The 27,964-nt window shown below is 39.6% G+C and overlaps 1 protein-coding gene across 4 annotated transcripts; it reads left to right on the forward strand.

Annotated features, from left to right (window-relative positions):
* The first annotated feature begins 650 nt into the window (after positions 1–650).
* CEP15 (centrosomal protein 15) lies at positions 651–27,964 on the forward strand. 4 transcript variants are annotated; one of them, XM_089494524.1, is made up of 6 exons: positions 651–764; positions 2,820–2,930; positions 5,883–5,966; positions 14,248–14,371; positions 25,080–25,154; positions 27,105–27,964. In XM_089494524.1, the coding sequence occupies exons 3-6, from the start codon at positions 5,914–5,916 to the stop codon at positions 27,246–27,248; spliced, it is 396 nt and encodes a 131-aa protein (XP_089350650.1). In that variant the 5' UTR covers positions 651–764; positions 2,820–2,930; positions 5,883–5,913; the 3' UTR covers positions 27,249–27,964. The 4 variants fall into 4 exon arrangements, with proteins under 4 accessions (XP_089350650.1, XP_089350812.1, XP_089350731.1 ...); XM_089494686.1 differs by lacking the exon at positions 651–764 and adding an exon at positions 1,058–1,129; XM_089494605.1 differs by lacking the exon at positions 651–764 and adding an exon at positions 1,296–1,589.

The raw sequence follows: 27,964 nt of genomic DNA on the forward strand, positions 1-27,964 counted from the left end.
TCAGAGAGCTCTGGTGCCACAAGAAACTACAATTCCCAGGATTCCCTAGCACTGAGCCAGGACACTCTCAACCTGGATTATTTTTGCAGTGTTTTGGACCCAAGATAACAAAAGCAGAGGGAAGTGGCACAACTGTACTTTTCGATATTATTGCTGCTATTTGGGAACTTTTATTGTGGGGTGTAAAAAATATCATTGCCTGCCCTGAAGACTATTATATAGCCTTCAGGGCAGCCAATGCCATTTACACCCCCAATAAAAGTTCCCAAATAGGAGCAATAATATCAAACTGCAGATATGTGTGTGTGTGTGTGTGTATATAGGTTTTCCAGTCCAGACAAAGGAGGAAGTTGGGAGTTTGCAGTACTGTCCTTTCACAGAATGACTAAATGGAAAGCACAGAAAAGTTGCGACAAAAATATAAACCAGTCGCTAGTCTGCCCTCAAACTCGAATTTTTAAACCCCGCCCCCCGCGCTTCAGTTAAATTTCAACGGTTTCTAACGGTTCAATCTGTAAGCCCCGCCCCCTTTCGTAGTTCGACGCGCGCAGAACGCAGCATCAGCCCCGCCCCCAGTGTAAACCACGCCCCTTAAAAGCGGGATGGACCAATGGGAAGGTTCCAGCCAGGGGTCGTTCTCTTCCTCCCCCTTCCCATCCCGGTAACGCGAGAAGATGTAACGAGGCTGGCTATTGGCCCATCTCGCCAGCGCGGAATGGAGTAAGGAAGAGAGGCAGTGGTTGTTGCTACCCTGGGTGATGGAGGTAGCTATTATCTGCCCCCCTCCTGCGAGTTGTCTTTGATTTCTCCCCCCCATTATAGAGTGGTACGGTCCTGTTGCCCACTTGCATAGCCGAAGCCCCCCCCCGCTCCTACTCTTTTTGGTCTCGCCCGCGCGAACCCTTTTTATTCTAATGGATTCTTTTCCTTTCTAGAGGCGGCTCCTGCTTCGAATGCGCTTGGAACCTTCCTTCCCCTTTCCTTCCCATAATGGAACGTTCCACAGGGACTGTTTGAAAGGAAGGCGGGAGAGTCCATTCCCAAGTGCGGGGGGGGAGGGGGGAAAGAAAGGAGACATGGGTCCAAAACATACTCCAGAAATAACCCAGTCATTAACAGCCCTGCTCAGGTCTTGCAAACTTAATAAAAGCTATTATTATTATTGTTATTGTTATTATTAACTCTCTCCATTTGGAATGAAGTCTCCCTCTTTTCCTACTGGTTTCTGCCTTTCTAAGCATTGCTGTCATCGACATGATGATCTTCTCTTTTAGGACCCCAGTTATGTTTTGGTCAGGCCGCCTTTAACCCCCCCCCACACACACACACACATTCTCATATCGTCAGCAAGAACCATGTCCTCCTCTTCACTGTCCTTCTCCATTGTTCCAGGCCCACTGTTTAGGAACTGCATGCTGTCAACAACGCCTTCATTTCTCCTATAACTCTGTCATTCTTTTCGTTGAGAAACTGGAGCCATGTGTCCAAAGGAGAGTGACTAAAATGGTGAAGGGTCGAAACCATGCCCTACGAGGAAAGACTCTGGGAGCTGGGCATGTTTAGCCTGGAGAAGAAGAGAAGGCTAAGAGGTGATATGATAGCCCTGTTTAAATACTTGAAGGGATGTCATATTGAGGAGGGAGCAAGCTTGTTTTCTGATGCTCCAGAGACTAGGACCCAGAGCAATGGATGCAAGCTGCAGGAAAAGAGATTCCCCCTCAACATTAGGAGGAACTTCTTGACAGTAAGGGCTGTTTGACAGTGGAACACACTCCCTCAAAGTGTAGTGGAGTCTCCTTCCTTGGAGGTCTTCAAGCAGAGGCTGGAAGGCCATCTGTCAGGGATGCTTTGAGTGTGATTTCCTGCATGGCAGAATGGGGTTGGACTGGATGGCCCTTGCGGTCTCTTCCAACTACGATTCTATCTTTCTCTCTTTATCCATATGAAGCTGCTCCTCTCTACTTGCTTCTCTTTTTCCTCCTCCATCTCTCTACTCCCGCTTGTGTCTTCTCTTGTCTTCTGTGCCTCTTCTCTCTCTCTCTCTCTGCAGGAGATCTTCTCTTTCCCGCATGCAGTGCATGAGGCAGTGCAGCACTGGTTTCCTCTTCCTGCCCTTCCCTGCCTCTCTCCCATTCCTTGCTGTCCATGGAGCTGCATGCTCCTCATCACCACACCCAACCACCATAAAACGAAAAACTCTGGCAAAGACAGCAGGGAAGGCAGCAGATTGAGGAGAAGACACAGCAAACAAAAATCTGTTGTTGTTATTGTTGTTGTTGTTGTTAGCTGCCTCCAAATCAACCTTGACTCATGGCGACCCTGTGAGTGAGACGTCTCTAAGTCCCCCAATCCTCTCCCTCTCTACTTAGGTCTTTCAGGCTCAGTGCCATGGTCTCCCTTATTGAGTCTACCTGGCATGCCCTCTACAAGCATAGTTGTCTTTTCTAAGGAGTCATAGAAAAATACTATCCCCTATATCAGTGCTATCTGATGTTGGGGACCAGCAATGATTTTACCCAGTGTGCCAGTGATTGATACCATATTTGTAGTATCAGTCACTGGCTAGAATTGTTTATTTCCTAGAAGCTCACTGTGTACCAGCAGCCAATGATTTCTGGACTGGTGCTAGTCAATGGACCACCACTTTGAGTAGCACCTACCCTGTATCACTCCTGGAAAATGTCCTAAGTTACATTGGATTTCATTGTTTGGTGGGAGGGCACTATACATTCTGATCTACTGGACCCTTTTTTTATGTAGCTGTTAATGTAAGTGATAACAGCACATGGATAACATGGCCTCCTGTCTTTGCTGTCTAGGACAAATCCAGGATCTTGCTCTTTGCAGTGAGTGAGAGAAAGGTGTCTTGAGGAGAAGCTGATCCCAGGCCTAAGCTGGAGAAGCTGTTGATGCGGAAATACCTCCTGAAAGTGAGTTCTAAAAGAGATTCCATTTCCATTCAGGCGAGATTTCATGAGTATGCAAGCAAGCAATCATATTAAGTGCCACACAAGTTAGGCACATCTTATTTTCTTGTTTTAGATGAACACACAGATACAACACCCCATTGTAGGAATAGAACATTACAGTTGGACCTCCATATCCAAGGATTTCTTACCCACAGATTCAGCCATGCATGCTTGAAAATGTTTTTTCAAAAAATATACATTTCAAAAAGCAAACCATGATTTTACCATTTTATATAAGGGACATCATTTTACTATCCATTGTATTTAATGGAACTTGACCATCTTTAGATGTTGGTATCCATTTGGGGTCCTTGAACCAAACCCCAGTGTATACCAAGACCCCACTGTAGTTCTGTTACACTCAGGCATGTTCTAAAGTAAATTCTACTATTCCAAGGTTGAATGACTTGCACCAAAATAATGTTAAGTACAGTCAGCCATGCATTTAATATTGTTTATAATACTTACATGTTGCAAACTTGTCTGGCATGAATTTACTAGTGTGGCTCTGTGTGCAGTTGAAAGAGTTCAATTTGATGTTAGATTTGACATGCTCTTTCCTGAGACCTTCATGTTATTTAATTCTGCACTACATCTCAAGGTTCCATTTTTGCCTTTCTTTCTTTTCATTTGTCTGTTTTTTATAGATTAAAAGGCAGGAAGCAGAGATTTTCCTCTAAAATAAGCAAACATAGCGTAACTTTTGTTTACTGGTTCAAGAGGTAAATCCAGTTGAAATGAATTGAAAGTAAGCTAACAACTACTGACAAAATAAATGTTCCTTGATTCCCTCCTCTATCAGCCAAAGGATAAGAGCTTAGGTAAATAATAGTGTGGTTTGGGGATTTTGCTCTGTTCCACTTAGTACACATTGACTTGTGAATGGCCTAAGGAAATGTTCTGCTGAGTAAGACCTGCTTTGCCGAAACAAGGCAATCCCTGGCATCATCAGATAAAACAATCAAGTAATGTGAAGACCTTTGACAGAGACTCTTGAAAGCCTCTGACTTTCAGAGCAGATAATATTGGGCTAGAGGGATAACTAGTCAGATCTGGAATAAGGCCTGTGTTACCGGCCACCCTAAAATTCTGTATTCATATAGGGCAGGGCAAGGCAGGCTAATTTCAAGGTTCCATGGTTATGTTCTGTTCTTTTCCTTTTTCATCTGGTGCACTATTGTATTTCAAGTTTACAAGACAAGAATGCATTGGCATAACATCTGTCAACAGCTGGGGTTTGGCTCCAGGACCTCTCATGGATACCAAAATCCATGGAAGCTCAAGTCCTATTAAATACTATGGCATAGTAAAATGGTGTCCCTTATTTAAAATGGCAAAATCAAGACTTGCATTTTGAAATTTATGGCGCATTCCGGACGGGTCCTATGGGGCACCATCATTACACACAAGGGGCAGCGCTTCCTGACGCGCCTTGCCCTCACACGTAATGACTACGTCAAAATGGCGGCACCGCATACAGATGGGTGCCACCATTTTGACGTCGCAAATGCACAGCGTCCGGACGTCACGCGCCGGAAGTGGCACCGCAAGTGGGCACCTCGCACCTTGTGGTGCCTCTTCCGGGGCACAGAAAGAAGCACCATTTTGGTGCTTCTTTGTTGCTGCGCCCGGGAACCATGTGGTTTGGCTGCTGCGGTTCCCGGACGCAGCAACCGGCAGCGGCGCGAGACCACCCGTTTTGGGTGGTCTGTAACGCGCCTATGTATTTTAGAATATTTTCAATCCATGGATGAAAAATCCGTGGATATCGAGGGCCAATTATAATTTGAGTATGTATTGTTAGTTAAAATAATAAGAAATGACTTGCTGAATTTGGCCAGGTTAGAGTGAGCATGCCGTGGTGGTTTGAATGTTGGACTAGGTCTCTGGAGACCTGGGTGCAATTCCCACCTAGGCTGTGAAACCCACTGAGTGACCTTGGGCAAGTCACACTCTCTCAGCCTCAGCAGAAGGCAATCTAAACAAATCTTGACTGGAAAACCCCATGATAGGGCTTCCACAAGTCAGGAACGACTTGAAGGCACACAACACGCAAACACACTTCTTAGGCAAAGATCCTGTTCACTGCAGCTTTTGGCAGTATTATGGTTATCGTTCAGGTTGTTTTTCAGTGTCTGTTCCAAGTCATATGGGTCTAAAGCTATACCCACATGCCAGTTATCCTTTACACCAGCACACTGCACTGTGGACTGCCAGGATACTATTTGTATAAGAAGGTATTTAATCTCCTTATTCAAGCGTGTAAGAAGCACAAATGTAACTCAGAGTTATCCAATGTAATGCCCCAACAGTTTTCTGACTTGAATTTACTTCCACCACTCCCCATCCTCAATATCCCAGCAATTGGCCAGTGGTGTACCAGTAACCATGATCTTTTTTCTGGAGTGGTTTGGAGTGAAGTTGGTTCCTAGGATAACTATGTTTAATTTTGATTGAGGGTTTAAGTTTTGAATTTGAATTACTGAGGCCATAAAAATAAAGCAAATGAACAGCAACAGAGAAATCTTGTTGTATTAGATCAAATGTCAATTTAGTTCACTATGCTGGGTTGAATTTAGAGTCATCTGATGGAAGTTTCTCTGGATTCTCTGGTTTCACATTTATCCACTATTAGCATTACTGATAATATAAATAAGCTCTGTAATGGGCAATATTTCTTCAACAGGTCTCATTTTGTACATGCTTCATCAATACGTATATGTTGTTTTGTCCATCTCCTGGCAATATTATGGTGGTGAAAATATTCAGGAATCAGATTTCACTTATTAAAAGGCAGTTGCTTAGCCACTAATTTGACATTGTATGTGGCATTAACAATGTTTTAATAAACCTTCCAGGAAATATCTGTCCATGTCTTTGAAGAAATGTTTGCCTATCTTTCCTTTTCTTTAGTAAAATTGGGCTCTTATTTACATGACCAAAGATGGCATCCTATTTAGCACGAGAGGTTCAGCTTGCTAAAAGACATGAAGAAATGTAAGTACTTGTATCATAAGATTTCCTGGAAAACATTATGAGATTATTTGATTAGATTCTAAAGTATATTTAAAAATGAATTATTGACTTGAATAGTTTTTAAAAATTAAAATGTTTTCTAGGTCCACTTTGCATTTAAACATACAGGTTTTTTTGCTCTTGTATAATTTACCAAACTAAAAATTAGTGGGCAGTTGTTCTGTATGAAAGACTTTTGTAACTCTGGTCCAAAACACACTGCAGAAATAATCCAGTTTAACACTGGTTTAACTGCCCTGGCTCAATGTTAGGGGATTCTGAGAACTTTAGTTTTGTGAGACATTTAGCCTTCTCTGGCAGATAGATAGCTCTGGTGCCACAATACATTACAAGTCCCAGAATTCCCTAGTACTGACCCAGGTCAGTTAAAGCAGTCTGAAACTGGATTATTTCTCCAGTATGTTTTGGACCAAGAAAGCAGTTTCACTTAACAACAAAGGAAAAAATTGCCTCTAGGGGGAGCTGTGCCACCAGTACTGCCTTTTAGATGTACTACTAAGATCATCAGTATTGAATGTTCTGATTAAATTTCAGCTAGAGCAGAGCAATTGGATTTTGTCTTCTAAATTCAGTATGAAGTTTCATTTCAATAAAAAATTTTGTCTTGAAGCTCAGTGTAATCTACTTAATAAAACACTGTATTAGAAGGTTATATGCTGGCATTATTAGGAATGTTTTACCTATATTTTAAATAATTTGATATTCTTGTGCCAGCTGTGATCTGTAATGTATTTTACACATGTGTCATGAAAACAGTCCAGCATTTTACCTTCTAAAATAACCAACCAGGTGCTTCTGGAAAGTGTCGCCAGGCATACTCTGAATTCATGCACATGGTGAGAATCTATGCCTGCAAGGGATATTTGAACCTTGGCAATAGCAATAGCACATCAAGACAGATTGGTTCCACTAAACCATATTCTCACAGAGCTGTTTCACAGGGCAAGTTTTATTGAATGCATAAACATCAAAACATTTACAGTGATTATATTAAGAAATGGCAAATACTATGGTAGAGCTTAATAAATGGCAACAGTAAGTGAATAAAACAAACAGCTAGATAATAGAGTTGCTTCAAAATGTTAACTGAAGGAATCAGGTTTGGATAAACTGTAAAAGGATGGATTAAGGTTGCAAAAGATGCAAGGGTTGAAGATATGTCATTTGGGGTTCATAGTTTGCTGAGAAATAAAGAGGGAACAAAAGGCTCAGTGGAGAGGTTTCAGAGGTCAAGGAAAGATCAAGGAAAATAATTCATTCAGTTTGTTATGGGGAAGAGCTAATCTCTTCCCTTAAAAAAAAAACCCTTCTCTATCACTGTCTTTCAGTCCCTCACTCATGACCTCATAAGGTAAGTAGTTCCTAAAGACAGATCCAAGTTACAAGGTTTAGATTGTAAGCCTGAGGGCAGGGAACTGTCTAATTACCAATTTGTAAGCCCCTCTTGAGAACATTTCTGAAGAGCAGGGTATAAATTCAATAAATAAACAAGGTTTCCTTCTCCTAAGCCTGATTAGACTGTCTTACAGAGCAGCTGGTGAGTGTTACAACTCTAATTGAAGCAGTAGAAATAACAGGAGATAGTTGGCAGACATCTCAGGGAAGGGCAAGCTAGCATGGATTCTCTGAGCCAGAACAGGAACTTAGGAAAGAGATGATTTGGCTAAAATCCTGGTTTCTGTGCTCAAGATACTAATTTCAACTTAGAGTGAGCTGGGTGAAGATCATCCTTAGTCCAGTGACGTTAGCAAAGCCTCATTGAGAAGTATGTCAAAGCAGGACGTCTTCAAGATGAGAGCAGAAGCAAAACCTTTTTCTAGAGAATAGAACTATGAATAGAACCCAGAGTGCTGACATCCAGCTGTTCTTGTAGAATTTGGGATGCGAAACAGTCTCTGTTTACTTAGCGCTGTCACCTTTTCTAGGTGTAGGGATTCTATTGCCAGGTGCAGAGTACTAAGGCCTGGCGCAAAGGCAGGAAAAACAGCAAAAGAGTGACTAGAGGACTATCACACATGGGTAAGCTACAATTTTAGCAAGAGAATAGTGTCTTTGGCAATACTTGTTGCATGACGTTGCCTCTGACCTGTTGCTGCTGTGCCTCTGAAGCATTATTAGAGTGCATCTTTTCATTGATGCGAAAACCCATCAATAAGCAGCCAATCATGCTGCCAGCCCATTACTCCACAGGTGCAATAAGTAGCTCCCACAGCAGTTCCAATATTAGACTGTCACATGGTGTCAGTCTCCTTCTTTCTCCCTCTCCCTTTCACTATTCCCAAATAACCTGGTTTCTTTCTTTCTTTTTTCCACTTTCTGTTTTGTCCTCCACTAAATAGCCGTCCCAAAACTCCAGAATTGCATTAAAAATAAAAATATTTTTTAAATGAAAGGCATGCTGAGTAGAGCATAGGGCAGCAAGGCAGGGTTATGGGGGGATGCAGAAGAGAGTGCAGGACCATCAATGGTACAAAAAGCCCCAGTTGCCTTAATGAAGAGATGTGTGATAATAAAAGCTCAAACCTGATATGTTCCCATTCTTTTTAAATGCTGTGATTGTGACAAGACTGAAGCGAGACCAAGACTTGTGTGAAAAAGGTCTAAGAGGTCTGCCTGGCTATATAAGGAAGGCATTCTTGCTGTATAAGACTAAAAAAGGGACACATGAGATTAAAAAAGGGACACATTGGGAGACCTCCTCATTAGTGATAGCCATATTGATTTACATACCTGATTTCTTTCCTAGTGAGTGTATACCCATTGATATGAAAATCTATATTCCTTATAGCTAGTATTCTCTTTTTCCAGACAAATTCCAAGCTTCATTAGCAATTGACATATGAAACATGAAAGATATTGTGCATGCCCAAGTAACCAGAGAATTGCCAACAGAAACCCACAGGCTTGATTTAAGGAGAGACCTTTGCTCCACTATTGTTCCTCATGCAGTGTCATGTTTCACCTGAAGCAAGTATGTTCAGAGTAATAGGCTGAAGGCATTGATAAACTTGGCCTATGCACATTTGTTTAATCTCCTTTTGAAGCCCTCTGTGCTACCAAACAGTCTTCAATTGGTTGTGGAAGTGAATTGCATAACTTAATTATATACTGTGCAAAGAAGTATCCTCTTTTGCGCACCTTAAATCTGCTGGGAAGGGGTGATTAGTCTTCACCAGTTCAAACTCCCCCCACGGCAACACACACACACACATATATCAGTATATGTGCAGTAAGGATTGTTTGTATCAGTGGTTTGCCTTAGGACCCATTGATTGGTCTTTTTGACAGTTCATGGTATCATAAAACTCTACTCCAGCACCACATTCAAATTACTTCATGTTCTTCCTGTCTACTGTCTTCATTGTCCAGCTTTCTCAGCCATACACAGAAATTGGAAATAGGATAGCATAGACAATCCTAACTTTAGTATTCATTGATCTATCTCTACACTTCAGGATCTTGTCTGGTTCTTTCATAGCTGCTCTTCTGAGTCTAGTCTTCTGATTTCTTGATTGCAGTCTCCATTCTGATTAATGACTGAGCCTAAGTATGAAAAATCTTGAACATTTTCATTGTTTTCATCATCTACTCTAAAATTAGCTAAATCATTTGTGATCATTATTTTTATTTTTTTAATATTAAATTGTAAACTTGCCTTTGCACGTGCTTCCTTGCTTTCTTCAAGGATAGCCCTGTTTATGCATTTGAAGGAGTGTCACACTGAGAATGGAGCAAGTTTTTTTTCTGCAGCTCCAGAGACTAGAACACGGAACAATGGATGAAAGCCACAGGAAAAGAGATTTCATTTTAAAATTAGGAAGAACTTCTTTTCATAAATTTTGATTAAATCTAATATTGTTTGGGGGGGAAATTGTGTGAATGTGTAACAAAAAGAAGATTTGGTTTAAACGTTTTTGGAAACCAATAAAAATATATACATTTGGGGGAAAAATTAGGAGGAAGTTCCTGAAAGTAAGAGCTGTTCAACAGTGGAACACACTTCCTCAGAGTGTGGTTGAGTCTCCTTCTTTGGAGGTCTTTAAGCAGAGGCTGGATGGCCATCTGTCGAGGATGCTTTGATTGTGAGCAGGGGGTTGGACTGGATGGCCCTTGTGGCCTCTTCCAGCTCTGTCATTCTATGATTCAATAATTGTTTTAAGTCTTTGGTATTTTCTGCTAGTATTATGGTGTGATCTGCATATCTTAAATTGTTGATGTTCCTCTGATTTTCATGTCTCCCTCCTCCAAGTCTCATGGAGAATAATTATGTATCATATATTCGGTGTAGAAATTAAACAGTTAGGATGATAACTCCCTTGCCAATTGAAAACCATTCTGTTTCTCTGTATTCTGTTCTGATAGTAGCCTCTTGTCAGAAGTACAGGTTACGCATAAGGACAATCAATTGTTGTGGTACAACCATTTCCTTAAGATAGATCTATAATTTTTCATGATCTACACAATCAAAGGCTTTGCTATAAAGCACAGACTGATATTCTTCTGAAATTCTTGGGTGTACTCCATTATCCAATGTATGATTGCAATATGGTCCCTGCCTCTTCCTTTCCTGAACCCAGTTTAAACATCTGGCATTTCTTGCTCCATATATGGTGAAAGTCTTTGTTGTAACATTTTAAATATCACTTTCCTTGCATGGGTAATTAATACAATCCCTGGTGTCCTGTTTCTTCAGGATTGGAATGTATATGGAATGTTCCAATCCATGGGTCTTTTTTTTGTTTTGTTTTTCATATGTGTTGACAGAATTTAAATAGAACTAGAGTAGCTTCTGTCTTTGTAGCTTAAAGCAGCTCTATTGGCATGCCTTTTGTTCCTTGTTATTTATTTTCCCAAGTGCTCTGAGTATAACTCCCCACTTCACCTTTTGGAATTGTGGGTTCATCTTTAACTGTTTCTTCCCTGAATAAACCTGTCATCCTTTCATCTCTTTTATATAGTTCTTGAATATATTGTTTCCATCATCTTTTTATTTTGACTTGATCATGTAATGTGTTTCTCTGGTGGTCATACAGTGCGCCCGCTCCATTCGCGGGCACGCCATACGCGGCTTCCACTTTACGCAGAAGCCACACTGCAATACAGGGAATGGTGCACCGCCACGAGCACGAGCCCTATTCAATAGAGTTTACGCGGTATTTGTCTTACGCGGGGGGTCTGGAATGGATCCTCACGTAAGGCAAGGCTGCACTGTATAACATTCCAACTCTTGGTTTAAATTTCTCTTTGATTTCTCAGATCTTGTTGAATAGGTCTCTTGTTCTTCCTTTTTGTTATCTTCTTCTGGTTATTATTGTAATTATCTTAGTTCCTGTGCACAAGTTTCTGAACAGTTGCATTCAGTGTTATGTGACTATTTCTGTCACCTTTAACTTTTGCTTCTCATCTGTTCTTAAGTGTTTGGGGAGTTTCATCTGTCAGCTATGCAGGCTTCTTTGTCTTTTAGCTGCAGATACTGTGTTTTTGTGTTCTAGCACAAAATGTGTGGGAATAATATGACCATCCAGATTTTTTTCAATCCATCTTTCAACATTCCTCCACCCTGATTATGGTGGCTGTTGGGACTTGTAGTCCAATAACATCTAGAGAGCTGCATGATTTCTTGCTCTGCTTCTTTTTTATGTTATGAAGAACACTGACAGATTTGACAATGCAAACATTCTGCCTTCTTGTGTTTCAGTGGTTGAAAAGCCAGGGAAACTATTAATATTTAGGAAAGGGTAAAAATAGTACCAAATTTGTCATAAGTTTAGTAAAGAAATCTGTGAAAGCTCTGTGTGCACTTCTGATAGTTTATTCTCTAAAGAGGAAATAGCAGACCTTGCAAAGTACAACAAAGCAATACAAATTGTTGTGGGTGTAAAAAGAAGTAGTGACTTAATAGAAATAGACTGAATTAATTTAGGGGAAAAGATTATCACAGCAATATTGTTTGAAATATGAAGTCTTTGGTTTACAAGAAATCTGAATGTAACTGATATTTGTTCACCTTCACCAATCAAAGATATGTATTCCATGAAAGAGGAAGGACTGTAGCTTAGTAAAAGGGACATGCTGTTTAGCAGAAAGTTCCAGGTTCAGCCCCTGAAATCTCCAGTACAAACTGAGTAGGAAAGGTAAATAGCAGCGCTTGGAAAAAATAATTTTTGTGAACTACAACTTCAGGGTTTGCTCTAGTTCTCTGCTGGAATTGTAGTCTAAAAAGTAAGTTTTTCACATTCAAATAATAAGAAAGGCCTTTGCCTATATATTGGGGCAGATGATAGTCATTTATGCACCAGTGTGAGGATAACTGAGACATTGCTACAGCATTTTCTCCTTCGCCTGACTCCCTGATTACATTCTTTGACTGAATATCATCCTCCCTGTTTTTATCAAGGTACAGTAATATGTCCCTAGTGCTACATTAATTTTGGAGTCTAGTGTTTCCATCTGCACTGATTTTGTGGTGGACATTGTTCCTCTTAAGTCTTTAGTTTATGGTACTCTGCTTGACCTGTAAGTCATACTAATTCTACTACATCATTCCATGGACAATCAATAGTTTTATACTATTTCTTCTGTGTCCACTATATCTATTTTCTCTCCCAGTATAAAGCACTGCAGCTGTGGCAGATTACTTCATATACTTCTGCCATTATTAAAAACATATTTACTTCGTATTTTTCTACAATTGTGTGCAAAAACTTTTACAAATATGTGGCCCTTTCAAACTGCTCTCTGTTGTTTATGAATGCTTTTTGCCAAGATCTACCTTACCACTATTTTGAGGATCTGAAATATTTACTTCTGAGTTATGTTAACACAAACCAGATGTATCATAGTGCTTTCCACTTTTTCTCAGTTTTAAGACAATTTAAAATCTTCAAGACAATTAAAAAACCATTTGGTAACTGCTTTAATTATAACTTCAAGAAGTCTACTTCCATTTTGAATCAAGTGCCAGCTTTTTTCTTTAGTACAAGGAAAGCATGTCCTGTGTCCTGTAGCACATAGACATGTACAACTAAACTATTCCTTCCAACATCATAATCTCATTCATTATGACCACTCAGCCCTGTCTTGTTAGCTGTCTCTATTGCAACAAGTAGCATTTCTGACACTTCAACCTTAAAGGTCCTAAGTTCCAACTTCTTAGCTCCAGAGCCTCATGACATTGTCCACTTTTACCAGGGACAAAATGTGGAACAAATTCGAGACCAAACTGTAGGACAACTGCAGGGCAAAACTCAGCCCAAAATGTAGGACATTGAAGAAAAATGGTGGACCTTAAATGTCCTACATTTTGGGCTGAGTTTTATCCTGCAGTTGTCCTACAGTTTGGTCTCAATTTTGTCCTACATTTTGTCCCTGGTAAAAGTGGACAATTATGGCAACCCATGGTACCAACATACATCACAACCACTGATTCACACTTGCAGCCTATTTAAAGAAATCATGATGCCTGCAACTTTCACACCAAGCAAGTCACCATTCAGTCATCAGACGTGTTTCAGATCCATTTCTCTGTATTCTTAATTATTAAATCTTCCACAGTGATTCTCTGTGGGAGATGATCTCCGAGAATGCATAACTGCCCTCCTCAGAAGAGAAAAAGCAATCCATCTAGGGAGCTTTTGGTAGAAAGATGGATAATATTGGAATCTGGCAAGCAAGTTGGAGATGGGAGTGGAACTTCAGAACATGGGGAAAATGAAAGAAAAGATTGTTCCTTTTTCTGAAGGAAATGAAACCCATTTTTGGAAGAATAAATATGTCTGATTATATATGGGCAATATTAATTGGAAGGAAGAGAAAAGAGTATGTTTCAAATATGCAAACCAGTTAAAGCAATATGTGAAGTTCAGGTTAGGAATGGAACAGCCTTTCTTCTAAACATGACATCACCTCTGTCTGCAGAGCTACATATAACTGCAGAAACTGGTGACCCTAGTAATGCTGCAGATTACTAACTCTGCATTGTAAGCACATTTCCTCTGAGGTGTTCATTTCTGAGTGTTTCAACATTGCACTGATACTGCTTGTTGTATAACATGATGGTTACTTTCTCCATGGGAGCACAGCAAGAAAGGGACTTCCTGTGCTTTTCCCCCTCCTTCAGTGCACCCACGCTGTATTGAAAATAATTAGAGAAATACTGGGTGAGGGTAAAAGGTGGTTGTTTTTCTGAACGTTGTGCAGAAAGAATGGTCTGCCCACTTATCAGAATGTTTCCCTTTTGTAGCCTGTCTCAGAGATTGGTGTTGCTTCAGCAGATGGAGAGTCATCATGGAGACAAAGAAGCTGAAAAGACATGGCAAATGCAAGAAGCTGATGCAGCTCATAAAAGAAATGTAGTACTTTTAAATGTAAGTTTACCTGACTTTTAATCAGTAACTGTATAGTAAAATCTCCAAGTAACATTTTGTGGCTCCTCAAGTGGTGACTAACATATGAGCAAATGCCAAAGGAAAAAGAAAGGTTTAAACTTGTGCTGTCATCAACTGTTCCTCATACTCTCCCTATCACAGGAAAATGGAACAGGCTGTTAACAACATACGAACTGTCCTGCTGGACTGGACCACTTGTCCATCACATCCTCGGTATTGTTTATAATAATATGTATTTTATTTATTCAAATAGTTATATCCCACTCTGAGTCAAAAGATCTCAGGGCAGCATACAGATGAAATCAATATTAACAATTATGTGCCCGTTATTCCTTTGCAGGGACCTTTCCTGGCCCCCAGATGCCTCTGGAGGGACAGCTGGAGGTCGGGAAAGCTTGCGGAGGAGGAGGAGGAACGGTCACATGCCTATTCGTTCTCCCCAGGGACCTTTCCTGGCCCCCAGCTGCTTCCAGAGGGACAGCTGGGGGCAGGGAAAACTCCGGGAAGAGGTGCGTGCCTATTCTTCCTCCTCCCCAGGGACCTTTCCTGAGCCCCAGCTACCTCCCAAGGGACAGCTGGGGGTCAGAAAAGCTCGCGGAGAAGAAGGAACGGGCACGTATCTATTGTTCCTCCTCCCCGGGGGACTGTTCTCTCCCCCAGCTGTTTCTTAGGGACAGTTGGAGGCCAGAGAAAGGGTGGCGGAAGAAGTCCCACCTTTCGGGCACACAGCCCTGAAAAGGTTTGTCATCACTGTTATAGATTATATTAATTACTTTAAATGAACTCACTTTAACTACTGCAATCCCTGACTGGTCTTCCATTATGACTTCCATCCTCTGATCTCTGTCCAGCATTCATCTTTTTGTGAATCTAACAACATAACACCACTGCATTAAATCCCTGCAGTGACTTCCTGTCTCTTTCCAGATCTTGCAGAAGCTTCTTGTTCCTATCTTCAAAGCCATTTCTGGCTTTGCCCTCCACTCCTAGATTGCTGTTTATTTGTGCCTTCATCCAACTCCTTTACATTCACCTGTCCAAACATCTGCTGTTCTTACTTCTTTACTACTCCTCGTACAAGGAATCCACTTCTTTTACTGCTCTCAAATTCTTTCTAAAAACTCACTTTTTCTGTGAAGGCTTTGATGCAACTCCGTTGTCTCCTTATTATACTATAACTGAGTTTAAGTATGTGTATCTGTAATAAATGCCTATGCACATTTAACACATAAACTTTGACATCTAAATTAAAATCCCCTTGGTTTAGGGGATTTTATCCTCTCATCATATTGTAAACTTCAGTGTATGTAGATGGCACTGTATAAAAAGCATGTAAAATTATGGCAAAGTTCACCAGATCTGTCATTCCTGGAGTAAATGCATGATGTGTGGGGGCAAAAACTGGTATTGTTCCAATTGTAGTGACAATTAAAATGATATCGTTAGAATACATAATCCGTGAAGCTCACAATGGAGTACATTCTAGAAGCATCATAATTAAATGCAACCCACACTGTGGAAGGATAATTTCTGGGGAGTTTTCTTTACTTTCACTCTCCCGGAGAGGATAAGTCCAAGAAACCATTGTATAATTGAGTAGAGGTCTGGTTTGGGATTCATTTAGTTTTCAGCACAGTCCATATTCCTCCCCGCCATCCCAAGCTTGTCAGCTTGTCAAGACCTGGTCTTTCTATATCCCTTTTGGCAGAATGTTTGTATTCCTGATCCTTAAGATATATCTGGAGGGTGAGCCTGCCCGTTGGAAATTTCCAGGTGAGATACAGTGGCAAGGAGTCATGTGCACAGAAATGCAATTCTGTCTCCACCATGGACCTTCTTGATGAAGTTTGCTCTTCCTTGTATCAAGAGTGGTAGACAGATTTTGCAGTTATCATTATTGTGTACAAATTTACAGTATTTCACACTTTTTCAATAGGCAGATATTTTCACAATTAATATACATTAGTCAAGGAGCCCTGGTGGCGCAGTGGTTAAATGCCTGTACTGCAGCCGCTCACTCACAAACCACAAGGTTGTGAGTTCAATACCCGCCAGGGGCTCAGGGTTGACTCAGCCTGGCATCCTTCTGAGGCTGCTAAAGTGAGTACCCAGCTTGTTGGGGGCAATTAGCTTACACTTTGTAAACCGTTTAGGGAGTGCTTAAGTGCACTGATAATTGGTATAGAAATGTACTTGATATAGCTATTGCTATACATGGAGAAAAGCTTCTGTTGACCCCAGACATTAAGAATAATGCCTGTCCTTCTCTTGGCATAGTACTATTCTAATTTCTATTTGTTTTTTCTGCACAATGTAGTAATGTTGCGAGTAATAGTATCAATGGCTGAAAATGGACTTTTATTGTATCAGTAGAAGCTTCCATGGCTGCATTTTGTTGCAGGACTCTTTCAGGAGCAAAAATGAAGTCCAGAGTAAAATGAAGAATGACTGCCACTATCTTACTCCTTATAGAATGGTTTTGCCTGTTAGAAATGATTTCAGCATGCCATGTCTCAAGCACTTAGCAGTAAGATGCAGAAAGAATGTGATTATGCTCTAGGCTATGGAGATTTGCAGACTTAACTCCCTATCTTCAGACAGTACATTGTAAAGATAAAGTAGCACTCTGGGCACTTCTGAAGAAGGTGCTTATGAGCCCATGTTATTTCTTTCACACTTGCTCACCCATTCCAGCAAAGGCTAGCTCCACAAATTTTATGACAAAACATTTCTCTAGGAGTGAGCCAAGGCATGAGAAATCTTAGCATCTTTTTCTTTTTTCTGGCTGGAATTCAGCAGGTTCTACTGTCTCTAAGGAAACCATTTCCAACTGGCTGATTACTGACTTCCCTTTAGGCAAGCATAAATAGAAGAATCCTTTTGGACATGAAAGATTTGTCTTTTGTTGTTGTGATATATCTGCATTTTTTCTCTTCAAGTAAGAAGCTAGCAAGTCAGCGGCTTATTGTCCACCATGTTTTTGTTAACCATTAAGCTTCATTCCTGACTCTTCATGGTGGTGCATCTTGATTTTGCAGTGCATTCCTTCCCTCTCTTTTTTTAAAAGCCATGTGTGCTTCATTTCTTCCACAGATGCAGATACAGATGTATTTCCAACTGTGCCTTTTAGCATTCACCTTGTTGCTCTTCTGTTACACGTTTTTTGGTGTCATGTTTTGTGACAATGTGCCTTTGTTTTATTTTTCTAGAGACTTCCCTGGGGTAGCACAGTCTCAAAGACTAGGGATGTGTCACCTCGTTCTTTGAAAAATGGGAAATTACTTCCCTTTAATTGCTTTGTTCTAAACATGTTATGACAGATCACCCACTCATCCACTCTGCTCTTTTTGAAGCTGAGGGTTCTGTAACCTTCTTGTGCATATTTCAGTTCAGTGCATATGAGATTATTTCTGTCTGGAGCCAAAAAGGAAATTTGCACATGATGGGACTCTTAGTTCTTCACAGGAACTGGCATTTGGCTATATTTTGATGGAAAGAGCAGCTTATCACTTGGAGAAGTCCCAATATGATCTTTAAAAAGAAAAAAAAATGGGGCTGGCGCCACAGATGGAGGAATTAATTTTTATCAGATTTCACTAGGACTGACCTTCAGTAATTCTCCACATTGTATATCAGATAAAACCATTTGCATCAATATATTGGACAGTACCTAGTGGCTCTACAAAGACATTAATGACAACAATCAGATGCTTTATGCCAAAAATGGGATTTTTGCCCTACTTCTTATGTTGTTTATAGAAGGTCACTTTGTGAAACCAGAGGCAGAAAACATAGGCCATTTTATTAGTGTAAAGCATGGCCTAAGGAGACAATGTATTTTGGGAAAAGGTGAATTCATTTTATATTTTGTGTTGGAGGAAAGGGAATAAATGTAATCAAACACATTGAAAACATAAGAATTATTTTAAATGTTTTCTGTATATACTTAAAATGGTTCAGAAATATTTTATTTCATATGTATTTTTAGCCACTAATTGTAAAGAAGGTGACAGTTGTCCATACCAAAACCATAGCTACCACTATAAACTGAATACACCTATAGGAGAAATATTTATAAGTAAGCAGAATATTCTCTGTCTCCCATTACGTTGCTCTAAATGATTTCCTCAAGTGTCAGAAATGTTAGAACATTCGTTGAAGAAATAAAAGCATATGTATGACCATCAAAACAAATTGGCTGGCAGGAAAATGTAGCATTAGTGAGTTTAGCTGTATTAATTTTATTCTGGCTTTAACAGGCATGCAGCACTGCAGATGCTTTCTGATAACAAAATAAAACAGGAACAAGATCCACACAGAATACTATATTAGAACCTTGAAAATAAGGTTCAAATTTTTCTGCCAACTTTAGAAAATTGTTCCCGATAGCAGACATTGTACATTTCACAGTTACCATGTGGAGAGTTGTTGATTTGGCTTTCTCAGAAATACACCGATGCCATGATGAGGTGTCATTGTATTTCCCTGCCTTCATATGAAATAGAGTAAAAAAAAATATCAATTTTGTTTTTAACTATAGAACAGTTATTCTTGCTCTCTTGGTGACAACTGAAATTTTCTCCTTCCAAAATTATGAAATGGCTGAAACACAAATATTCTTGTTTGGCTTATCTGCTGGTTTTATTAAACAAAGGAGAATATAAACATTAAAATAAGTTGGTTTTTTGATATTCAAGAAGTGCTGAAATTCTATGTAAAATTTCTTGGAAGTAAACCCACTGAATTAAATTGAATGTGAGTTTGGGGGGAGGGCTAGCCAGGATCAGGCCGCTAATCTAAAAATTTTGCATGTTGGAATATTTATTGTCCCTTTATAATTTTCTGAAAAGTGAAGTTGCTAGATTAAAATTGAGTTTATTATGAAATAATTATAAATTACCTTCTCCATCCGCAGACAATATACCTTTCCTGCCACTAATAGCAATAGGAATGGAGGCATTCTGTCCTGTACGCTTTTAGGTTCACCATAAACACTCTTGAATATAAAACAAAGGGAGCAGTATTGTTGGTAAACCTCACCATTTCTGTCAAACATCAAGTATAAACTTCAGGTTATATGATTCTTGTTTGTTTGACTTTGTTTTGTTTTTTAGCCTTTGTGAGGAGATCCTACACTGCTTATTGGAGTACCTAACAAGTAGTTCTTGAGAAATTATTTTTAAAAAATAATTAGTAAAACTTGCTGAAGCCATCTGTAACTGGGCAATGGCAGGATTATGCTTTTGATCTGAGAGTATCATACTAGCATTGCTCAGCATTAGATTGCTGTCAATCAGAGTTGTCATGAAAGACAGCATGTTGGATTTGGATTTATGGTTTTTTGGATTCAAATCCTTACTGAATCTCAGTCACTTTCTCTCAGCTAATTTAACTCTTGAGGTTGTAGTAATGATAAAATGAGAGTGAGGATCAAAATGTGCCAAGGATTATAACTACATGCATTCTCTTTGATTGGAGAAATGTATATGGAGCATAAAAGAAGCTATGAACGGTTTTATGCTGATTTTTTCCTGTGGATATTTAGATATAATAGAAGTATTATTCTAGCAGCATTTTAGATTTGTAAGCTTTTTGATTCTCAGCATAAGGTAAGTAGTGTTTAGGTATCCCATGAACTGAATGTGGCTTGATGCATTTATTTGTCAATCTCTATCTCCTTACTCCCTGCTATCTGTGAAACTTTTATAAAACCACCATGTTTGAAATCACATTATCCATAAAACTGGACTTAATATGCCAAACACTCTCTGCACTACTAACTTGTAAAATATTGAAAAGAGTTGCCAAAAGCAAGCCCTGTCACCAAGCCTCAAAGGCGGGGGGAAGACATGGCTGCCTCTAGCTCTCAGCAGCATACAAAGTTGCTATCTAATCTTTCAGCATATTTTTTTCCATTTAAGGCATATTTTAGCTTCTAGCAACAATTTCTGTCACTGCCTGTCATTAAATCAGTATTCTGGACGACAATAGACTTGAAAATATGTTATAACTGGATAGGAGCAACAAAAAGACACATCTGGTGAGTAGGCCTTTCCAAATGCCCTTCTCAGCTAAAATCAACACAAGCCTGTACCACTTTTTCTTGCCCCAGAGTACTTTTCTTTTCCTACCATCATACATGTCTTTTTAGAAACCTAGGAAGTTGCCAGTGAGTCAGTGCATCAGCTCATCTAGCTCAGTAGTGCTGACACTGTTTGGCAGCAGCTCTCCAAGGATTCAAGCAGCAGTTTTTCCAGCCCTTCCTGGAAGTGATAGAATATATGGAACTTTCCCATATATAAAGTATGTGCTTTACCCTTAAAGGTAAAGGTAAAGATTTTCCTTTTGACAAGGTTGTCATGTTGTGTCCGACTGTAGGGGATGGTGCTCATCTCTGTTACAAAGCCAAGAGAGCCAGCTTTGTCAGAGACTAATCGCTGTTACCTTACGACTGAAGTAGTACCTGTTTATCTACTTGCATTTTTACATGCATTTGAACTGCTAAGTTGGCAGGAGCTGGGACTAGTGATGAGAGCTCACTCCATCACGTGGTGCTTGGGCCTCAAACTGCTGACCTGTGGATCTTACAATCATCAGAGTCAGTGTCTTAATCACTGAGCCACCACGTCCCTTAACCTAAATTAAAGTGATTGTAGGCACACAGATATCTGGGCTGGGTATTTCAGTCCTGAAATAAATCAGAAAATTCTGCCATAAAAATATGATCTGCTATGTATCACCCAAGCACGCCATGAGCCTGTGGTGTTTTGTTATCATGACAGTGGCTCTCTTTCAGACCAGAGCAGAAACATTTTGATAGGAGTTCTAGGAGTATACATTTTGTGCCGCATCTGCGGTGTCATGTAGTTTCTGGAGCTGTTAGTCTGACATGATAAACTCCCCACCTCATAGAGAGATCAGGAGGGTCTTACACTGCTATAAATGCATTAGTGTGGGAAGGAGGAAAAGTTAGCTGGCATTTTCTCTCCTGTCTTGGCATATTAACAGTCACTCAGATGGTCACTTCTTTTTGTTGCTGTCTGCAGGAAATTTGGTCCTGAACCCACCATCCCTTTTAACTTATTAGGGTGGCTTTTGTGTATGGTGGTAATCCAAGTGGCTCCTTGACTCACTGAGTGCATCTTGTCTTTTTGATCATGTTGCAATAGGATCCCTGTTCTTCTCATCTGCCATGCTTTGGGAATTATAGGAAGTCCCTTTGGGGAATTTCCTTCTTATTTTTTTAAACTTAATTTTGAAAGATGCCTTACTCTTCACACTCACTTTCTGCTCCCGACAATGCCATCTGCTATACTCTCTTCTTCCATTTCTGTTCAGCACTGGCTCCTTCACACCCCACTCCCACGCCCCTTCCCATCTCTCTCAAATTGCCCAAAAGGCCTGCGCTTGATCTCTTTAATGTTTGTGTATGAAAGCCCACGAAAAAAGGGGGGAGTGTTGCAGCTTCAAGGAGGCGCTTCCTCCCCCTCTTAAATTGAGTCTAGTTCTCTGTGAACCCAGCACATGGAAGTGGAAGCCCATGTGCAAATTTTCTAAGAAAAGCTAATAGAGGTGAGTTTTCATTGGAGTTTGAATGTCTGGTGAACAGCTTGCTGCCTTTCTACATCTTTGTGCACATGTTATGAATGCATATTAGCAAGTCATCTTTGTCTCTAGGCAAGAAAGAGCTTGAACAAAATTGCTGTCTTTCTTCGTGGCTTTGTTACTTTTGTAGCTTTCTTTGAGAAAGAATATTGGCTTCGTCACATGTGTGCAGCAAATGCTTTCACTTCAAACCGTGAATCATCTTAACTGTAAATTGCCCTCAGCATATACAGTTCAAATCATGCAGTCAGGGTTCTCAACAAAAAGTACCTCAGCAATAAGAACAATTCTTACACCATAAAGGGTGTTTGTCAGGGCAGAGCTGATTCATTTGAAATATCCATCATATTGACCTCATTTCTGAAGTTCTTTTTTCAGGGGTTTTATCTTATAAAATGATAACCACATTAGAGAGATTCAGACATTTCTTTGGAAAGTAGAGATGCAAGCTTTATCAGATACCTTAGAGTTGTGCCTTATAGGCCATCTGTAAGTCCAGCCCACTAACTGAAGCAGGAAATCCAGGGCTAGACCATCGCCAAGATATGACTGATGCACTATGAGTAAAAACCTCTAGCAAGGCCTTCCAGAGAATTGTTTCTGTTGATGAATGTTCTTATCATTAAGAACCTAACAGGTTGAGTCTCCCTTATCTGAAATGCTTGGGACCAGATGTGTTTTGGATTTTGGATTATTTTTGGATTTTAGAATAATTGCATATACTTAATGAGATACCTTGGGGATGGGACCCAGGTGTAAACATGAAATCCGTGTATATTTTGTATACATCATATAAATGTAATCTGAAGATAATTTTATACTTAATGTGTGTGCATGAAACAAAGATGTGTACACTGAAGCAAAGGTGTCACTATCTGAGTATTTCAGATTTCAAAATTACAGATTAGGGATACTCATCCTGTGGTGAACCTAATATTTGAAATGCCGTGGATGTAATATTCAACTTTCTCTTATTTCTCTTAATCAAATCTACCCATATATAATTGAAGTCTTTTGCATCTACTCCTTTCTGAGGCATCACTCTTTGTCTTCTTATATTTAACTGAACTTTAGTTGTTTGAAGAGTGGTGTCATGAGACCTCTCCTCCAGTCTAAAAATACCCATTTCCTTCAAGCTTTTCTCAGTCATAGATCTTGTCTTCTGTAGCATGGTCTACTTTCATTCCTCTGAACCTTCTGAACTCATTCCGGTTCTGGCTATGTCCTTCGCAAAGTGTGGTGACTAGAAATAGAACAGCACTCCAATTGATACCTGACTAGTGCAGAATAGAGTGAAATTATTATTTCCCATATCTTGGGAAATGTGATTCTGTGAATGCAGACTAAAACTGAACTCCCATGTTAAGCTACTGCAATCACAAGAGCCTTTTTTCACATGCTCTACCCCAGCTTTTTCCTGTTTCAGAATACTAGAATACATCTGCTGAGGCTAAATGAAGGATGATTTACGAGAAACAGAAGTACATCTTCATAAAGTGCTTAGCTGATATGTGGAATTCACTGCCACAAGTAATGACTGTTACCAGCTTGCTAAATCTCAAGATGGAACTTATATAAAGTATGCTTTTGTATATCAACCACCAGAGAGCCCGAGATTGTAGTTGATAACCTGCTGACAGTATCTCTCCCGTGGGGCACCTTACTGTCCATTGTGTAAACAGAATGTTGGGCTAGATAGGCATTCGTTCTGTTCCAAATTGGTTCTTTTTATGATCTTATGTACTACAATGTATAATTATCTCCTCCTAGACTTGAGATGACCATCATTATGATGATTCAAGAATCAAAGCATGTTCTGTGGTAGTAAATTCAAGTTTGTTCCAGCTGTAAATTTGACCAAGACCCAGAACTGCTCTTAAAGAAGAATACCTATATGATCAACATGCTAGAACCATCTCTGCCGGATAGGGTGACTTAATGCTGGCAAAGCACCCAGAGCAGAGGCATCAAAGGGGTGGTCTGCAGACCTGGCATCATTCTACAATTCATTTGCTGCCAGCCTGTGGCAAATTACCAGGAAATTGGGAAGGAAGGGAATTGCCAGGCTGCCGCATCAGATAGTTTGAGAAGCACTGGTCTGTTCAATATACATGTGCAGGCAGATTACACTTTTGTATCTTGAGACTTTACATAGCATTTCTGGAGTTTGGATTCTGACTTTCTTACACCTGTGGCCCAAATATTCAGTCAGAGAAGATGAAGATTATTATGATAAATATGCAGGTCAGAAAAAGCTGTTATTTCCCTAAGTCACTTTGAGAAACAGCATGCTATAAATATGAATGAAAAGGAGTGGGGAAGTACTGGCACATTGACTTGTGTTGGTTATGTCATAACAATAGTTCTGGCATTGTCCTGACAGTACATCCATTCCCAAGTACTTTTTTATTCATTCATCAGGGCACCAGAGCCATCAAATTTAGTAAGCCTGTAGCATATTGGTTAAAATGCTTTAAATATTGTTGAAACTGAAATTCTTGTTTATTTGGTTTTATGACCAGTTTGAGGAGCTTTGAACACTTCCTATACAAATTACCATGGAGGTGCTTTCATAAACCTCTCCTATTCTTATCTCAAACTACAAGTATGCATAGCTACATTTGCCTGCACTTGTCCTTTGTTATCCCTTTTTATTTTAAAAATAATCACATTTATACCCCATATTTCAGATTCACCTTGAAGTGCTCTTGGCAATTTACATAAGAGTTTATTTGTTTTTTAACAAATTCATGGAGATTATGACTATCAATCATGATGGTTTCTGTATAGCTTCCCATCATTATTGTCAGATATGGTATGGCTCTCAATGCCAGTAACTATGGTTCTCTTCTTGGATGCTATAGGAAACGGGAAGTTGGACTAGATAGGTCTTTGGTCTGATGTTGTTGTTAACTGCCCTCAAGTCGATTTCAACCTATGGCAACACTGTGAATAATACAGTGTCTGATACAGAAGACCTTTTCTTTTGTTTTGATTTCCATCATTGTTAAAAAGAAAGTTCATTTACATATCTGAGTTCTGGAAGCGTCAGTATGTAACAAACATGCTTTGTGTGTTGCAGGATATAGAAGCAGCAGAGAAGAAACTACACTCACGAGAGCACTTACTTCTACATCCTGATATTGTTAATCTCGAGGTAAAGCTAAGGCAGAATTTTTCATTGTTTAGATATATTGTCTTTAACACAAACATTTAAAAACTTCCTTTAAAAAAGTCTTCTCTTAAAATATGAAATCCCTGCAGGGCATCTAGTGATCTATTGCAAATTTCAAGTTATTTTGAAGGCCTTATGTTAGACTTACAGTAGGTACAAAACATCCAATGCAACTTTCGTTGGATGTTAAGTTCTATTTATTTTAGACTACAATTTCAGTTTTTAGTAAGTTGTATGTTGTTGTTGTCAAAGTCAGAAACACGCTGCTTGGCAGCATGTTGATTAGGTTTATTGAATCAATTGTTGAATGGAGAGTCAACACATACTTAGATCCAATTGATTCAGTGGGTCTGCTCTAATCAGAACTAGCAGCAAAATTTGAGATTTCAGATTGCTTTTTTGATTCATTTGTTTTTGATGTTTTTTTCCATAGTGCTAATAGGGGGGCGAGGGCAGGGAGCATTAAAGAAAATTCAGATTAAATAAAACTCAGTGCAATAAAATATCAGAGTAAGCGTTGTCCCCTTGGTCAGATCCTATTGTACTTCAGAGGTGGCCTGAGCACATCCAAAGGAGTGTGTGGGACAGTTCCTTCCTCTTCCTCCATATTTGGGAGAACGTCTGGGACTCATCCAGATCAACACCCCTTGTAGGCATTCCAAGTTCCTCACCAGCAGAAATGCTGTTCAGGAGAGAAGAGGGAGATTATCCATGGCCTATATTGCATTTTGGAGGCACTCTGAGCAGTCCAAAAGCTTAAGGTGATGATCTGAGGGAGGTCTAGGGTCTCAGTGACTTCAGCGTTTGGATGGCTTCTGTCACAGAAGAATGAGTGTAAGGGTGGTTGGCAGCACTGTGATGGAAAGATGGGTGCAATTGCTGTGAAATTACCAGTGTGGACAGTCAATTTAGAGAGACGTGTAGGAGTGGAATCTAAGAGAGGCTGTAGATAAGAATTAAAGCAATTAGGAGAAATTCCTTTAGTGAAGGGGAGGGTGTAGTAAAATTCTGGTAGCAAGGCTAGCTGTTCAAGGTGAAATAATTTAGATTATGTTTAATATCCTATTATTCAGTTTAATATCCTAATCTAAAAATGACCATTGATTCTGGTCATTGTTTTCCTTCAGTAAACATATTTACAAATAATTATTCTTATCTAAATTTAGCATATTGCATCCCACATATGACTTTGAATTACAGACCAGAGAAAATAAAAGTGAGTGTCCTGCCATTCTCTAAATCTGTAGATGCTGAGCTCAAGATGTTTGCGGGGAAGGTGATATTAGGATAGGTCAGGACTGAGGAGGCAGAGTGAATGACTTATCCACCAGATCCTTAGAACATCACCACTTCTAAAGTCAGCTAAAGTTTGTGAACTCTCTCAATAGTTTTCAAAGTTGGTCCATTTCTTTGACACTGTAGATTTATTTCATGTATACTTTATCCTCAAAACTATTTCAACCCAGTAACTTCAAAAACCTTGGAATCAGTATAGTATGTAGTGGTATTTATGTAAATGCCAAGCCATTTTCACTACATGATGATTACCATTGTTTTAGAAAAGCATTATTATATTAAGAATTCTGAGACTAGTGTTGGGGTTCAGCGAAACATAAATGCTGCATAGCTTAAGGAAACAATTACACAGTTCAAGGATTACCATTCTAATACATTATTCACCACAAGAGGGCACATCCAATCATTGCAAATTTACTCTAGGCATTGAAATCCTTCCAGCTTCCATTATACTGTGTAATTGAGGGATTTGAGATTTAGCACCAAAGTCATTTGGCCTTTTCTAAATTACTTCACACATAAAACAAGCTTTAATAACACATTGTATGTTCAGATTGTTTTGCTGAGATCCTGATAAACAGAGTAGATTATGTTGAGGATGAAAGTTAAATTGCATATCATGTTGTATCTTTTCAGACTCTTTACTGGGCAAAAGTAGAAGAATCCATTCCGAAATGGGAGCCATTTTTTTTAGGAAGAACCCAAGCCCCTGTTGGTGTTAAAACAATTAAGCTGAAAAAGCAGAATACAAGGCCTTCAAAAGGCTCAGTGCCAAGATAAACAGAAACCAAAAATCTGACTGGGCTGTTGGGAAGGGTCTGCTCAAACCTCCAAATAATGGGTCATAAAGTGGATTTGTGAAATATTTGTTGGGTAAGCACCATTAAGTCTAAAAGTGCATTCGGTTGTTCTCCCCCAAGTGCTGTTATCTACATGGAAGTGACTTTCATATCAAACACAGATGAAACACTGCAGGAGGGAAATGCATCTGCTTCACTGAGGCAGAAATAATATGATCTGTTACTCGTACTTCATCTTTTCCTAATAAAAGTGGAAGCAGATATAAATCGCATTGTCTATCCCTTGAGAAAATTTTCTTCTTGGGAGGGCATGAAGTTCACCGCCTGTTGGCAAGTTGAACATAAAACGGGTGGCTGTTGGCTCAATAGATTTCCAAACAATGGAGGCTCAAGTGGAGACTCGCTGAATTTGTTCATTTGCTTTTATCCTAATAATGTGCCTTCTTTCTCAGTCACATTTAGTCTGCGGACACAATATTCTGTGGCTACATACCACTCAGCTTTCTTACAATATTTCTAGTGCAATCCATCTGCTGTGACAGGATTTAACTGTAGGATTTTTAGAATCTTGCAGCATTTGACATGAACTCAGCTTTGTGCAAGGGATCTGTTCTTTAACAATGTGTGCAGCAACAGAAGACCATATCAAGAGACATTTTATGTGAGCATATTTTGTCAAAATAACGTTTTTAAACA

Source organism: Sceloporus occidentalis, unplaced genomic scaffold (assembly GCF_023333645.1).
Source record: "Sceloporus occidentalis isolate IW3139 unplaced genomic scaffold, rSceOcc1.0.p SCAF_1, whole genome shotgun sequence".
NCBI lineage: Eukaryota > Metazoa > Chordata > Lepidosauria > Squamata > Phrynosomatidae > Sceloporus > Sceloporus occidentalis.